At 44.3% G+C, this 14,637-nt stretch overlaps 1 protein-coding gene across 1 annotated transcript in view; it reads right to left on the bottom strand.

Annotated features, from left to right (window-relative positions):
• Nucleotides 1-14,631, bottom strand: part of Fnip2 (folliculin interacting protein 2) — a 105,536-nt gene extending 90,905 nt beyond the window's left edge. The window contains exon 1 of the mRNA XM_055596626.1: nt 14,536-14,631. Within this exon, the coding sequence (XP_055452601.1) occupies nt 14,536-14,630 (95 nt within the window). The 5' untranslated portion in view covers nt 14,631. The remainder of the gene's footprint in view (nt 1-14,535) is intronic.
• Nucleotides 14,632-14,637: the final 6 nt, after the last annotated feature.

Genomic DNA, 14,637 nt, shown 5'->3' on the forward strand with positions numbered 1-14,637 from the left:
ATGGCTAATATGTATTAAATACAGTATTAACGTCAAGGGTCCCAGATGTAGAACTTACCACTAGAAGGGAGTAAAGAATAACGGGGGTCCACGGAAGTGTCCCAGCGAGTAAAGGCACTGAGCCTGATCATTTGAGTTTGATCCCCAGAAGTCACACATGGAAGGACTCCCAAAAGCTGGCCCTTTGTCCTCCATACTTGCACTATGGCATGCATGCACCAATGCATATGCAGGCCCTGCCCATGAATAAATAAATGCAAAGGAGTACAGTTAAAATATGGCATAAAGCTTGGCCCCATGCCTGCCTGAAATCCTAGGACTCAGGGAGTGTGGGGCAGGAGCCAAGCAAGCAGTGGTAAGATTGAAGTCCAATGCAAACTGCCCTTGAGGGTACACAGGAAGAAACAGTGATGAACAAATCATGGATGCGAGTCTGCACCACCAGCGTGCACGCTAACAGTGTCAGCCTGAGTGAGCACAGGTTAGACACTTCCCTTTACACACTCTCCAGACCAGCCATGCAGTAGGAACATTAGCATACCGGGGGAGAAGGCTCAGAGAGAACGGCTCCCTCCTCACTATTTTTTTTAATTAAATTTTTATTTTTTATATTAATTGCAGTTTACTCACCTTGCATCCCAGTCGCAGTCTCCTCCCTCATTCCCTCCCAATCCTACTCTCCCTCCCTCTTCTCCCCACCCCCTCCAAGTCCCCTTCCAATGGACCTTAGCCTATCAGGTCTCATCAGGACTGGCAGCAATCTACACACACACACACACACACACACACACCCGCGGCCTAGCAAGGCTGCTCCTCAAGAAGGCGGGGGTGGGGGTGGGAATTCCTCACTGTTTTAAGCTGTCTGTCTACAATCAGCACCCCATCACAACCCTTTTTTAAAAACTTTTTTCTTTTTTCTTTCTAGTTCTTGGTCTTCTACTTGCATGTTTACCGATATGCTCATCTTAGATACCAAATGGTTTTGGTATTTTTAATTTACAGTAAACAGTTTATATCACTATATACATAACCATTTGCACATTACCTGGTATCCTGTGAAGCTGACACTACAGTTTTCCTACCTTCCTACTAAACAACTGGTGAGCGTCGGTCATTAGTCAGCATGACGATAATGCCAAGATTGTCTGTTTATACATGTGCTTTTTTAATCTTCATGTACAAGAGCTTTTCCTTTTGAATATTTCAGGTCAAAGAACAATGTGGGATCTGGAGAGATGGCTAAGTCAATGAAGCATGAGGACCTGAGTCGTGATCCCCAGTACCCATGTGGAAGCCAGGAGCTACACACCGCATACACATGTACACACACAGACACAAACATATGTGTCTGTCTGTCTATCTATCTATCTATCTATCTATCTATCTATCTATCTATCTATCTATCTACACAAAAGGAAAGTAAATGTTTTTAAAATGTCCATTTTTTATGCCTGGATGGCACTACCAAAGTGAAAAAAGTGTTATAATTATGTAAATAACACGTGATCAACAACCACTGAGTGTGTAAGTGTCCAAATTCACCACCATCCCACCCAGTTTCTTTACTGTGACTTAAATCACCTCCACTTACCAGCTCCTAGTATGTGCCACTGGTAAGAGAATCAACAGGTGGAAACTCTTACGTTGGCAAAAACTGTCCTGAAATTTCACTTGACCGAAATAAACCTTCAATGGTTAAAATGGTTGGCTGTGCACTAAAATTATTTGGAGAGGGTTTCCCAGACATTGAAAGCCCCAGTCCAGACATGAAGTCGGGGTCTCTGGGAGAGTAATCTGGGCTTGCCGGCTGACTTCAATGTCCAGCAGCCCTGAGAAGGACTAAGTTAAGGGTACACAGCATTTACTCAAAGGAAATCAAGATACTTATTAGTGAGCTGGACCAGTGGTTCGGTGGGTTAAGGAACTTGCTCCTTGGCATCAGGACCTGAATTTCACACCCAGAACACATATTAAAGAGCCAGGCATGTCTTTGCTCACACCTCCTGAGGGAGGAGCAGCCTTGCCACGCCACAGAGGAGGGCAATGCAGCCAATCCTGATGCTACCTGATAAGCTAGGGTTAGATGGAAGGGGAGGAGGACCTCCCCTATCCGTGGACTTGGAGAGAGACAGGGAGGAGATGGGGAGAGAGGATGGGATTGGGAGGGAATGATGGAAAGGGCTACAGCTGGGATACAAAGCAAATAAAATGTAATTAAGGTAAAAAAATAAAAATTTAATTAAAAAAAAAAAAGAGCCAGGTATGGCTGTCCATATCTTTGACCCCAGTGTTGTGGGGTTGGAGACACCGGAGGAAGCTGGGGCTTGCTGGCTGTCAGTCCAGCCAAAATGGCAAGTTCCGGGTTCAATGAGAGATCCTGGCTCAAGGGAATAAGGAAATCAATACAGCAGAGCACTGGATATCCTCCTCTGTCCATGTGTAAGCATGGACACACATATGGTCGTACACATCCACAAACACAAGAGAGGACAGAAAAGTAGCCCACAGCAACTGTCACTGTATGCAACACAATAAGAATGGTTTTCTTGTGTTTGCATAGAATACTCCTGGAAGGACACAATACACTAGTAGCCTCTGAGGAAAGAAATTATAAATATGAAGGGAGACTTGCATGTCAACCTGTTTAATAAAGTTTGTTTGATTTTTATTGGGTGCATTTAAAAATGAATAACCTTGGGCCTGGTACCTTAAATTCAATTCCCCATATACAGGTGGAAGGAGGGAAACAACTCCACAAAGTTGTCCTCTGACCTCCACACTCATGCTACGGAACACACACAGCATTCTGTAGTAAGAGCCAGAGACCACTGTTTACAGGTGCTCAACAAAATCCTGAACACTTAGAACAACCTGGCTCCCAGAAGTCCAGCTTTGCTCGCTGGTGCCACTAGTTCCTGCCATCTCTTTCTGCCCTAGCAACTAGCTTATTCAATGTACCCCTCTAAAGCAAACAGCCATTGCCTGATATACTTAGGGAAAATGTTTACTCACAGTTCATTTCCAGGCTCACCATGGGCCACCATTAATGACGTTAGCCTGAACTGTACTCTTCCTGTTAACCCATTTGCAGACTAATTTTTCAATTGGGAAATCCTACATGGAAAGTACTGAGGGTTCTGTCTTTCTCTGAGGCCCTTATTCCATTCCACATACAGCTAAAAGGCTTGCTTGCAGGCTCCAGCACCAGCACTGACTCCACAGCGGTGAACTTACTGTCTCAGGAGACCTAACTTATCTTAGCGCGAATTAATTCAAATAACTCGTGTGTATATACTATATTTTTGTTGTTGTTATCGACATGTAGGAATGCCAGAGGTTCTGTTCATACATACTATTTATGTTAAATACACTTTCAGTAGGTTGTCTGTGACACAGCTGGGATTTTCTAACTGGGTCTCATATGTTATTCAAACAAAATCTTTGGTTTGGGTTTTGGGGTAGGGGTTATCAATCCATCTTTTTGAACACTTACTCTATCATTTCTGTAGCCAGAAAAACAAATTACTAGTATTAATTGGGAGAAAAAAAGAAAAAAAAAATTCTTTGCCTATAACAGGACTGCTTTTCTTTTCTTTTTCTTTCTTTCTTGCTTTCCCTTTTTATTTTTTTTTTTTTTTTTTTTTTTTTTTTTTTTTTTTTGGCTCCTTAGGGAGACCAGGTTGGCCTTGAACTTGCTATGTAATGGCAAAGTGCAGGTGATGAGTACTAACACAAATTTCTCTTTTTTTTTAAATAATTTAAAGTTTTTATTTGTGTATACTGGTGCGTTCCTGTTTGCGTTTATGGGTGTGTGTGTGCGCACATGAATGTGTAGGTCAGAGGACAACTTTTGAGAGTTGGTCTTCTCCTTCCACAGTATGGTTCCAAGGACAGACTCAGATCAGGCTTGGTGACAAGTGCCTTTATCTGCTAGGCGATCCTGCCAGTTAGAGATTTCTTTACTAATGTTATAATACATCTCAGTAAAACTAAGAAAGGCAACCTCCACCCAAGTTAACTTTTTTTTTTTTTTTTTCCAGAGACAGGGTTTCTCTGTGTAGCCTTGGCTGTCCTGCACTCACTTTGTAGACCAGGCTATCCTTAAACTCACAGAGATCTGCCTGCCTCTGCCTCCCTGGGGGCTGGAATTACAGGCGTGCACCACCACACCCAGCTAAGATTCTGGTAGGTGTTGGGTTCCATCCTTTGCACTAACCAAAACAAGGTCCAGTTCTAGAACGGGACTGAGTTTTTGAGGAGCATCTGTTTTCAGAACCCGTCGGCACATTTGTTCACTCCATGACCAAGCGTTTACTTTCTGACAACTTCCTGCTGTATATGGTATGAAGTGCTGCACAGAGAGGCAGGGCTGGGATGCAGAAGTCTCCTGCTTCAGCCCTACCCACACAAGTCCATTCTCCTGTTCCGTGCAATTACTTTCTAATAAAGCTTACATTAGAAAGATGTTATAGCAAATTTAAAAGAGCTTCTTGTTACTACGCACTGGTATAAAATAATGAGCATATACAGTTAATTCAGAACTAAATGAAAATAAACATGCCTCCTTTTTTTTGCCCTATAGTCCCTAAGAGTTGATTGCACAATAGAAAAAGAGAACTTCCAACTGTCTGGGCACATAAGGGAGGGAGCTGCATCCCAGGTGTTAAAGGCTAACGTGACTTTGTTGTGTTTTCTTCACACATCCTGTATCAACACCGTTTCATCTCTTGAGGAATGTGCAGGTTGACATCTAACCTGTCTCTAACTTGTCAAAAAGTAATAGTTGCCATAACAACACGCAACTAAGTTTACGGAAAATCAGACCCAGCTCCCAGGTGTGCGGGCTTCCCCTGGGCTTGGGAGGATGAGTTTCTATAGCCTCAGCGCCTGCAGCCACTATCATACCTAGTACCTGGGTTTCATTTTCCATTAGGGATCAGTAGATAAAAAGCAGCAATGACTATTAATTTAAAGATCTATGAAATATAGATGTGCTCTTATTTATGATCTTTAAAATGCCAGAGCTGGAGAGATGGCTCAGTGGTGAAGAGCACTTGCTGTTCTTGCAGAGGACCTACATTCAGTTCAGCCAACCGGCATGACGGCTCACGATGTTCTGTAAGTCCAGTTGCTAAGGACTGGACACGCTCTTCGGGCCTCTGTGGGCCCCAGGTATGCACACCGTACACATGCACAGATGCAGGCAAAACTCTCATACAAGTAAGTGAAAAGAGAATAAAATGGTATTTTTTTTAATTCTAGGTAAGATGATGAAAATCATTTTTCAAAGCAATATATATATATATATATACCGCTCTACAGCCATATGCTAGGTACAAATTCAGAGCTTAATCTACAAATTAAGCAAATCACAGGTACAGTGTGATGGCATATCCATAATCCCAGACAGCAAGCGGGGTGAATGGGTGGGGGTGGGGTAGGAGTGGAGGGGAGAGAAGAGGGCTGGAACAGGAGGATCAAGAGCTTAAGGCAGAGGGCCAGTAAAAAGGCTCAGGGGTGAAGGTGCTTGCCACCAACCTGACACCCCAGGACCCAGGACCCCATGGTGGAAGGACAGAACCAACACCCACAAGTTGTCCTCTGACTTCTCATTCCAAGGAAGATAAAATGAATACATATGTGGGCGAGCGCGTGAGTGTGCGTGCGTGTGTGTGTGGGGGGGGGGAGTGCTTTAAAGAAAATCTTCTTGGAAGCCTAGGCTACAAAGAGACTTTAAGTCTCCCTCTGGGCAACTTTTAAAAATTCTTAATTGAAAACCTAGGGATGGAGTTCAGTGCAAAGAAAGCAGGCCCTGGTTCAATCCCCACCACACCCAAGTTTAAAAAAAAAAAAAAAATCACAGGCACAAGTCAGTAAAAATATTCTAAATATAATCAAAATGAAAGGAACACAGCTTAGGGGAAAACCTGAGGGACTCAGACTAAAGCTAATACTAAATATTTTTCAGATTTTGTCCATTTTAACATTTTGTAGTATATTTGTGTGTGCGTGTATGTAGACAGGAAGCCATGGAACACATGTGGTGTGCAAACAACACCCTGCATGGTCGGGTCTCTCACATGTGGGTCTCAGGGCTTAGACTCAGGTCCTCGGTCCTGACGCTGGGCACCGTCACCCACCGAAGCCACTTCCTGGCTCCTAACACTAAAATCTTATGTGGCAGAGGAGCACTCTGCCACACAGCACGGGGGCACAGCCTTACTTTCTAACTGGCTGCACTTCTTTCACACTGGTACACTGCATTCTCTTGGCACAAACAGAAAGCACTGTTCAAAACCTCTGCAGTACGGTGTATGAGAAGGCACACTGTCCTCCTCACCAGCCCATACAATGGCATCTGGGCAGATTCTGTCTGAACACAGTGGGATGCCAGCCCAGCTCCTTCCATCCCCAACTCCCCTCCCCCCGGTGTGAGCAGGGTTACAAAAGTGCCTGTGTGGCCATGGTGAGTCATGGATGTTCCATTTACAGACGGGGTGGGGTGGAGGGAAACCACTATTACATGCCCAGTGAGCTGGAAAAGTCCATCCTGTTTTTCCTCTTTTATGTAATAATCATTTTTACAAACCCGAGATAAAGAGAGCCCAGGAGAGAAGAACTCACCAACTTACTTTCATAGCCAAGACCATGACCTCACAGCCCAAGTCCAAAGACTCACATTAGGCAAAGCTCCTGTGTAATCACTGTAAATGTGTCCCTTCTTGCACACACAAGAAAAGCAGTAGCTAGAGAAGTAACGCATATTACCATTCGCCCTCCTATTCCTCCACCAGTAGCTCAGGTTGACTGCCAAAGCAGCTAAAGAGAGCAAGGAGGCAAGAAGAATTTTATTTTTAAAGATGTATTTATTTATTATGTATGCAATGTTCTGCCTGCATGTGTGCCTGCATGCCAGAGGAGGGCACCAGATCTCATTATACATGGTTGGGAGCCACCATGTGGTTGCTGGGAATTGAACTCAGAACCTCTGGAAGAGCAAACAGTACCCCTAACTTCTGAGCCATCTCTCCAGCCCTGATTTTTTTTTTTTAATAAGTTCCTTTGCCAAAAAAACAAAGTGGCTTCTTTAAGTTGACCTTTAGAAGCAAAGCATGAGAAACACAACCTAAAACAACAGCAATAAAAAAACAAAACAACAAAAACGATGTTCTCCTTGGAGTTGTAAGTTCTGCACATGCACAGATCCAAATTCCAGCCCCACACACGTCATCAAGCAGTAACTTATTTACAGCAGCCGTGCACAGTACAGCACGTGGCGGGAGGATACGGTACAAGTGTGAAGCCTGTCTGGTTAACACATCAAATTCCAGTCCAGCCCAGGTTACACAGCGACGCCCTGACTAGAGAAACAACAACAAACACATAATTACATAGTTTTGCTTTATAAACATGTATGCTAGCCCAGCCCAGTGTAGCAGCCAGGCCTATAAGCCCTGCACTTGGGAGGCAGGAAGACACAGGTGCAAGACTGCCTGCACAGATCCTGTCTCACAAACAACAGCAACAACAAGAGCGAAAAAACATAAACGATTCTGTCACCCTTCTCGAAAGCCATCTCTAGGAAAACTGACAGCCTACATTCGGCAATAAAACTATGCTCCATTTCTAGAGAAAGGCCGTTCTCCAGGCTCACCATTGGCCCTCCTAAGACTTGTGTTGAATTTGGGTTTAATTTAATATATTAAAATTCACAACAAGCGGGGCTGGAGAGATGGCTCAGTGGTTGGGAGCACAGTCTGCTCTTCCAGAGGTCCTGAGTTCAATTCCCAGCAACCACATGGTGGTTCATAGCCGTCTATACGGGGATCTGATGCCTTCTTCTGGCATACAGGCTGCCCTGTAGCTTGCTCTGTAGCCAAGAATTATCTTAACCTCCAGCTCCTCCTGCCCACCTCCAGAGGGTTGGGTCACAGCATTATGCCCATCACCGCGCCAGGCTTTCCTGCCTGCTAGGCAAACACTCTCCCCGCCAGGCAGAATCTCCAGTGCCACCAGAATTTCCTTCTTGATAACAAAAAACTTTGAAGTAAGAGAAGGGGACCATGAGGAATGGGGGACTGACATGATACATAACATATATCAGACTAATATAACAGCACATTACATACATGTATGGAAATATCACAAAGAAACTCATGGTTTTAGGCAAATCACATACATGCTTTATGAAAATGGCAGAATAAAAGCCATTGTTTCATATAATTAACATATACCAGTGAAAATTTTAAACATGACTACAAGCTATTGAACTATATAACATGCCAGACCCCTGAATTGCACAACAGAACAGTATCTCTTCATCGATATGCTGCAGCTTCAGAACTCATTGTCTCTGACATAGCTATCAAATTCAGGGCTGCAAAGTAGAACTAATTCGCTTTAGATTAAATTCTACAAAAGTATGTATGTCATCTGTTCCCTTAAACAAACGCTTTTGATTGGAAAAAAAAAAAAAAAAAAAAAAAAACACCACTTGCAAATAACTCAGAAAAAAGCACTGTGCTCCTAAAAGTGTTTCTGAGCATGCAGTCGCACATGTCCAGGTGTGAAATGCTGCTCGCGATTTGTCTTTAATGTTTCTCTGAAATCACAGGGTCTGTGTTCCACCACTAACTGCATCAAGGCTAAAAAATCAACAAAGTGGAAACAAAACTACAATAACAACAAAATAAAGACATGAAAAAACATTTACTTCAGTTGCCTCAAGTCTACACAGGAAGAAAGTGGACTTTGAAAATAGTTCAACTTTTAGTAAAACTTCAGTAGAATAATACTGAATTTCATTACTTAATATAAGTTGCTACAAAATCATTTTTGAATTGCATTTTCTTCTTTCTGAAAGTTTCTAACTCCCTTTATAACTCCCGCCTCATACAAGTTAAATCTTTTACATAGGACCGTATCGTTTTACAGATGACTTAACACTGGACAATCTCACAGTTCAGCTTCATGGCACCGTGTTACGTCAGGGACGACCACCATATTTTTCTTCCAAGACAGACTTTTGTTTGTTTTGTTGTGTTGTGACAAAGTCTCATGTAGCCCAGGTTGGCCTCAGCCTCCTTACAAAGCTGAGGGTAGCCTTTAATTCCTCATATTGCTGCCTCAGCTCCCAAAAGCTAGGATTACAGGCATGCACTACTGTGCACTGGTCTGCTGAGAGCATTACACAGCACAGCTTCCCTTTCTCCTCTGCTAACATCACTAACAACCTCTCCGTATCCGACAACATGGCAAAACCAGGAGCTACGTCAAGAGTACGCCAGTCGATACACCTTGTCAGGAAAGGACATCTCTACATGGTCTTATCATATGGGAATTATAGATCTGAATGTGTGGGGAAATGCTTCAGCAGGTAAGAGTGCTTGCCATGGAAACGCAAGAACAAGACTTTGAATCCCTATAACCCATATAAAAGCCAGGACATAGCACAAAAGTCTGCAATCCCAGCAGCAGAACCAAGAGAATCCCTGGAAGCCTGCACTTCAACTAGTGGAAAGTGCAGCAGAAAAACAACAAAAAGAGACCCTGTCTCAAGCCAGGACCTGTACCTGAGGCTGACCTCTGGCCACAAGCATGCTGTGGCACATTCATGCCTACACAAATGCACACACATCACCTACCCCTCACCGACAGACACACACACACACACACAGGAGCTGCTGGGGAAAAACATGTTTTTGCCTATATTCTCTATCCTACCCTAAAACAATCCTATTAGGAATAAGCACACCCTGGGAGCTGGCATTATGAAGGAAGGCACCGTCTTGCCCAAATCACGCCTACCATAAAAACAGTGAGTTAGCTCTTAATTCTGAACTGAGATAAACTCTATGGGATTAGGTTTATGTATACATTTGTCATCATTTCTAGAGTATGTCTACTTGCTCCTCTTAGTATATAATCTTGTTCTTCACACCATGAACTCTAGGGCACATAGCCATGGGCGTCCTCGCAGGCTTTGTACAGGTGGAGAGCCAAGCTGTAGACTGGCATTAGCTGCTCTTTGGCAATAAGTGGATTTAATTATATTTATCCTATCCCTGTAACAGATTATTTGAACTGTTCTAACAGAACAAATGAGGATTACCACTAACTAGGCCATTTGGCCTTAGGTATTTGGGACCTGAGGAAAGAAGCAAGCTCCCTCCTGGTGGCGTTTATTTGGCTAACTACCAAGCAGCTCCCGTCTATCCCCCTCCCACGTGGGGCTCACTACATCTAACCCATCCAGAATCAAAGAAAACATTTAGCAGCCCATATTTTCACTACTCTTCAATGGAAAGTCCAATAATTTAGTCCAATAATTTACTAGACCTTTAAAAACAAAACAAGAAGCCAGGCGGTAGTGGTGCATACCTTTTGTCCCAGCACTCAGGAGGCAGAGGCAGGTGGACCTCTTTGAATCTGAGGCTAGCCTGTTCTAGAGTGGAGTTTCAGGACGCCATGGATACACACACAGAAACCTTGTCTCAAAACACAAAACAAGAACCAAGCATGAGGATGCATGTCTGCAACTGAAACAGTTTCAAGAGTGCAGCATGAGGATCGGAAGATCCAGAGCAGCCTGGGCTACACAAGACCCCCGACTCAAAAATCCAAAAGCATCAAGTCTCAAAACTCCTACCATGTGCAAGGCTCCAGATTCAGTCTGAAGCCCAGCAAAAAATAAAACTAGGTAACAAAGTACAGGAGCCATGTGTAGTGGCTCACAATGGTAACCGTGACATTCAGAAAGTGGAGACAGAAAGAGCCTTGGCTGCTTGAGAATTTGTCTCAAAACAAAAACAATCTTAAAATAATGTTTCAACTAGCAGGCATGATACCCTGGGTTTGGTCCTCAGTAAAAGAGGGAAAAAGATAACATAGATAATGTTTTAAATATAAGGCTGACGCAGAAGACACTGGATACACCTTGACCATTAAAAAATTCTATGTAGGAGCTAGAGAGATAGCTCAGTGATTAAAAGCACTTTCTACTCTTGCAGAGGACCCAAGTTTGGCTCCTAGCATCCATATGATGACTCACACCAGCTCCAGGGGATCTCACACTTCTGAGAGCCCCTGCATAGATCTGATGCACACACTCAGTCACACATACATACATACACACACATACATATAAATATATACATACATACACACACACACATACATACATACATACACATACATATATACACACACAAAAATAAGTAAATATTTTAAAAGTCCTATGTAGGCATGTTGACCTTAAGTCCAGAAATTCTATTGTATTCATTTTTGAATACCTGAGGGTTATTCAAATTGATACTTACCAATTAATTAAAAGTGAAAAGCATTTTAGAAGACGAGCGAACTATGATTTTAAGCAGAGTCTAAGTTTCAGAAATATTACAATTATATCCTGTTCCTGACTACTTTGGATAAGACTGTGAATTCAGTGTGGGACTGGAGCTTTAGCTGTCCTGGAACTCGCTTTGTAAACCAGGCTGGTGTCTAACTCACAGAGATCCACCTGCCTCTGCCTCCCAAGTGGCCAGCATAATCTCCATGCTTATCTGGGGGGATTTCCACTCCTCACCACACCATGCTGTAGTTTTCTCTTCGGGTGCCAGAGGCAGTTTGCTGTCTAGAGTGAGTGGCTCCATCCTCACACTGTTTCCAGATCATCATCTGTCAGTCATCCCCATAGAGCCTCGTCACAGCCAAGGGTCTTACTTACACACTGTGTTTATCATCTGGAGAAAGGGCTCCCCTCCACCCCTTTATGGACTTGGTGGAAATAGAAGGAAATTAAAAGAGGCTGAATTTACACAGAGAAACAAACCCTGTCTCAAAAAACCAAACGAAAACAAAACAAAACAGAAAAAGAACAGAGGTCATACAAGTGCCCAGCATGTTAGTGAATCTGTAACCTGTGACCCCAGCATCTGATCACATGAGGACTAACTGAAAGGGAGCTAGACTTCTAGGCCAGCCTGGGTTACGTAAGAGCCTGCCTCAAAAACGGGAGAGAGACAACTCAAGATTCTTCAACATCTACCTCAAAAAGCTTAGTTCAAAAAATAACCTGAGGTGAACAAACGACAAGAAATACCCCATGGAGTCTGTCAAGGTGGCTGAGTACTCGTTGCCCGATCACCTGAGTTAGACCCAGGGCCCACATGGTAGGGGAGAGCGGAGTTCTGAAAGTTGTCCCCTGACCTCCACGTGCACTGAACTTGTTTGGGTACATTCAGCCACAGGCAAACACATACACAGGGATGAATACATAATGCAATAAAAATCCTAAAGATTACACGGCATGATTTTCTTCTTCCTCATACGCCAATGAGAAGTCAGAACACAGCATTAATAATACACTCACAAAGTGGAATCAATTTTCCTAACATGGCCAAGCCCTAAATATAGACACATTTTTGTTGTTGTTGCTCAAAATACACCAAATTTAACCTTACCCATGGAGGGAGTGGACAAATAGGCAAAGAACTCGACAAACAATGACAAAGACCAGCCGGGCACAGTGGTGCTCGCCTGTGATCAAGGACGCAGAGACAGGCAAGATCTCTGTGAGTCTGAGGCCAGCCTAGTCTACAGAGTGAGTTCCAGGACAGCCAGGGCTACACAGAGACACCCTGTCTCGAAAAACAAACAAAAGCAAGTAAACAAGCAAACAAACAAAAACGACAATGACAAGCACCCTACCATCTCCACCATCATTAAAAAGGCGTTAAAGTCCTTGGGAAGGTCTGCCAGCGTGAAGACACCTGTGCTGCACTCTAGACCTTCTATCTCCATCTAGTCTGGTATTCTAAGAAGAAATTACACGTCCCGACTCCAAAACAAGTCTACCATTCTGGGAAGTTATACAGCATCCCTAGTAGGCAGACAAAAGGCACAAAATTCCCTACCCAAACCATCAGGTTCAGTTTGCCTAATGCAAATGACACTGACTATATGAGACATGGAATGAATACTAACTGATACACGGAATCCTCACAACCTACCTTCCAAACACCGCACACACAAGTGCTGTTCTATTTAATGCTTCACTCTCACACTTGGAGCCAGGCATGGCAGCACATGCTTATTGTAATCTTAAACTGAGAGGCAGTAACAGGGGGATCAGGAGATGGAGGCCAGCCTGGGCTACGTAAGACTGTTTCAAAATACAAGATAAAAGAAAATCTTATATAACTATAATAGGGGTTTGTATGTGTTTTGAACGTATGTTTATGCAACACAGAGGATTAAATTTAATCAAGATTGATTTCAAACATGATGCCTAGTGTTTATGATCCCACCTTTGGGGAGCAAAGGCAAGAGGATTGCCAAAGGTTTAAGGCTAGCCTGGACTAATGAGAACCTTGTCTTAAAAAAAAAATCATTTTTTAAAGTTTTACTTTTAACTTTTAAATGTTTACTGTACTGACTCTAGCCTTCTTTAACCATAAACTGCTTTTGCAGACATTCTGGACAAAAAGCCCTACCAGAATGCCAGAATCGGTATGGACTGTTCAGTTCTTTCAAATGTTGAAAACTTAAAAGGCAAATAAATGACTGTCTCAACATAAGAGTGCTGGGAGACAGTACAGGACCCAGGAAAGCAGCTCTGGAAACTTACCACTCAAAAGCATAGTAGTGGAGGCATTTTAAAGACCGGATTGCAAGTCAATCGCTTACATCAAAATGCAAGACCAGCCACTTAAGAGCTGTGGATATTGAGCAAGCTTCCTATTACATGCTAATTCAAAGGTATGTGTTCCGAAGACGAACTATTAAATATCTGCCGCAGCTTTGTTAAATTAGAACCTGAGACGTTCCATAAAAGCATTTCCCTCCCTTTCCACTCATCATGCGGCATCAGCCCTCTAACTGATGAAGAAATTACACACTTTTATTCACCCGCCGGCGAGCTTGTCATACACTGCAAGAAAGAAGCTGTTTTTATCGTAGCTTCACCCTTTCCAACTTCAAAATACTGTCACATACTAGATAGGTTGGAGCTGCCTGCAAAATGACAGCTTACAGGCTCTCGGGAGGGGTGCAGGTGACTCTCTCTCCAGAGACCCTGAAATGTACACAGGGGCCCCGGAGATGCTCCGGCGCGGGAGCATATGGAGAGAGTCTGTGAGGCACCCGGGGGAAGAGGGCAGAGGATGGCGTGGGGCTCCCACCCGGGGCGACCCGGGAAGGAGGGAAGGAGGTCGGCGCCGGGGTCCCACCCAGGGAGAGCAGCGGAGAGGGGACAGGGCGGTTCGCGGCTCTGGGACCCCGAAAGAAGTGCAGAGCAGAGTCCCACCTGGAAAGACCCGAGGAGGAAGAGGGAGGGAGGAGGATGCTGGAGTCCCACATGGTGAGACCCGGAGAGGGGCGACAGAGAGGCGTGGGGTCCGACCAGGAGGACCAGGGCACAGGGGACAGGGAGACCGGGCTCCATCCCGGGAGGAGCTGGGGCGAGGGGACGCGGCGGCGCGGGGTCCGGTCCCCGCAGCCCGCCCTGCGGCCTCCGCGCTGCCCGCTGGCGCTCACCTGAAGGCCGGCTCCTCCTTGGGCGGCGGGGCCTGGGCGGACGCCGCGCCGCCGCCCCTTTTGTTGAAGAGCTTCTGGAGCAGGGTCGGGGCCATGGCGCGC

Source organism: Psammomys obesus, unplaced genomic scaffold (assembly GCF_907164565.1).
Source record: "Psammomys obesus unplaced genomic scaffold, mPsaObe1.curated_primary_1811, whole genome shotgun sequence".
Lineage (NCBI taxonomy): Eukaryota > Metazoa > Chordata > Mammalia > Rodentia > Muridae > Psammomys > Psammomys obesus.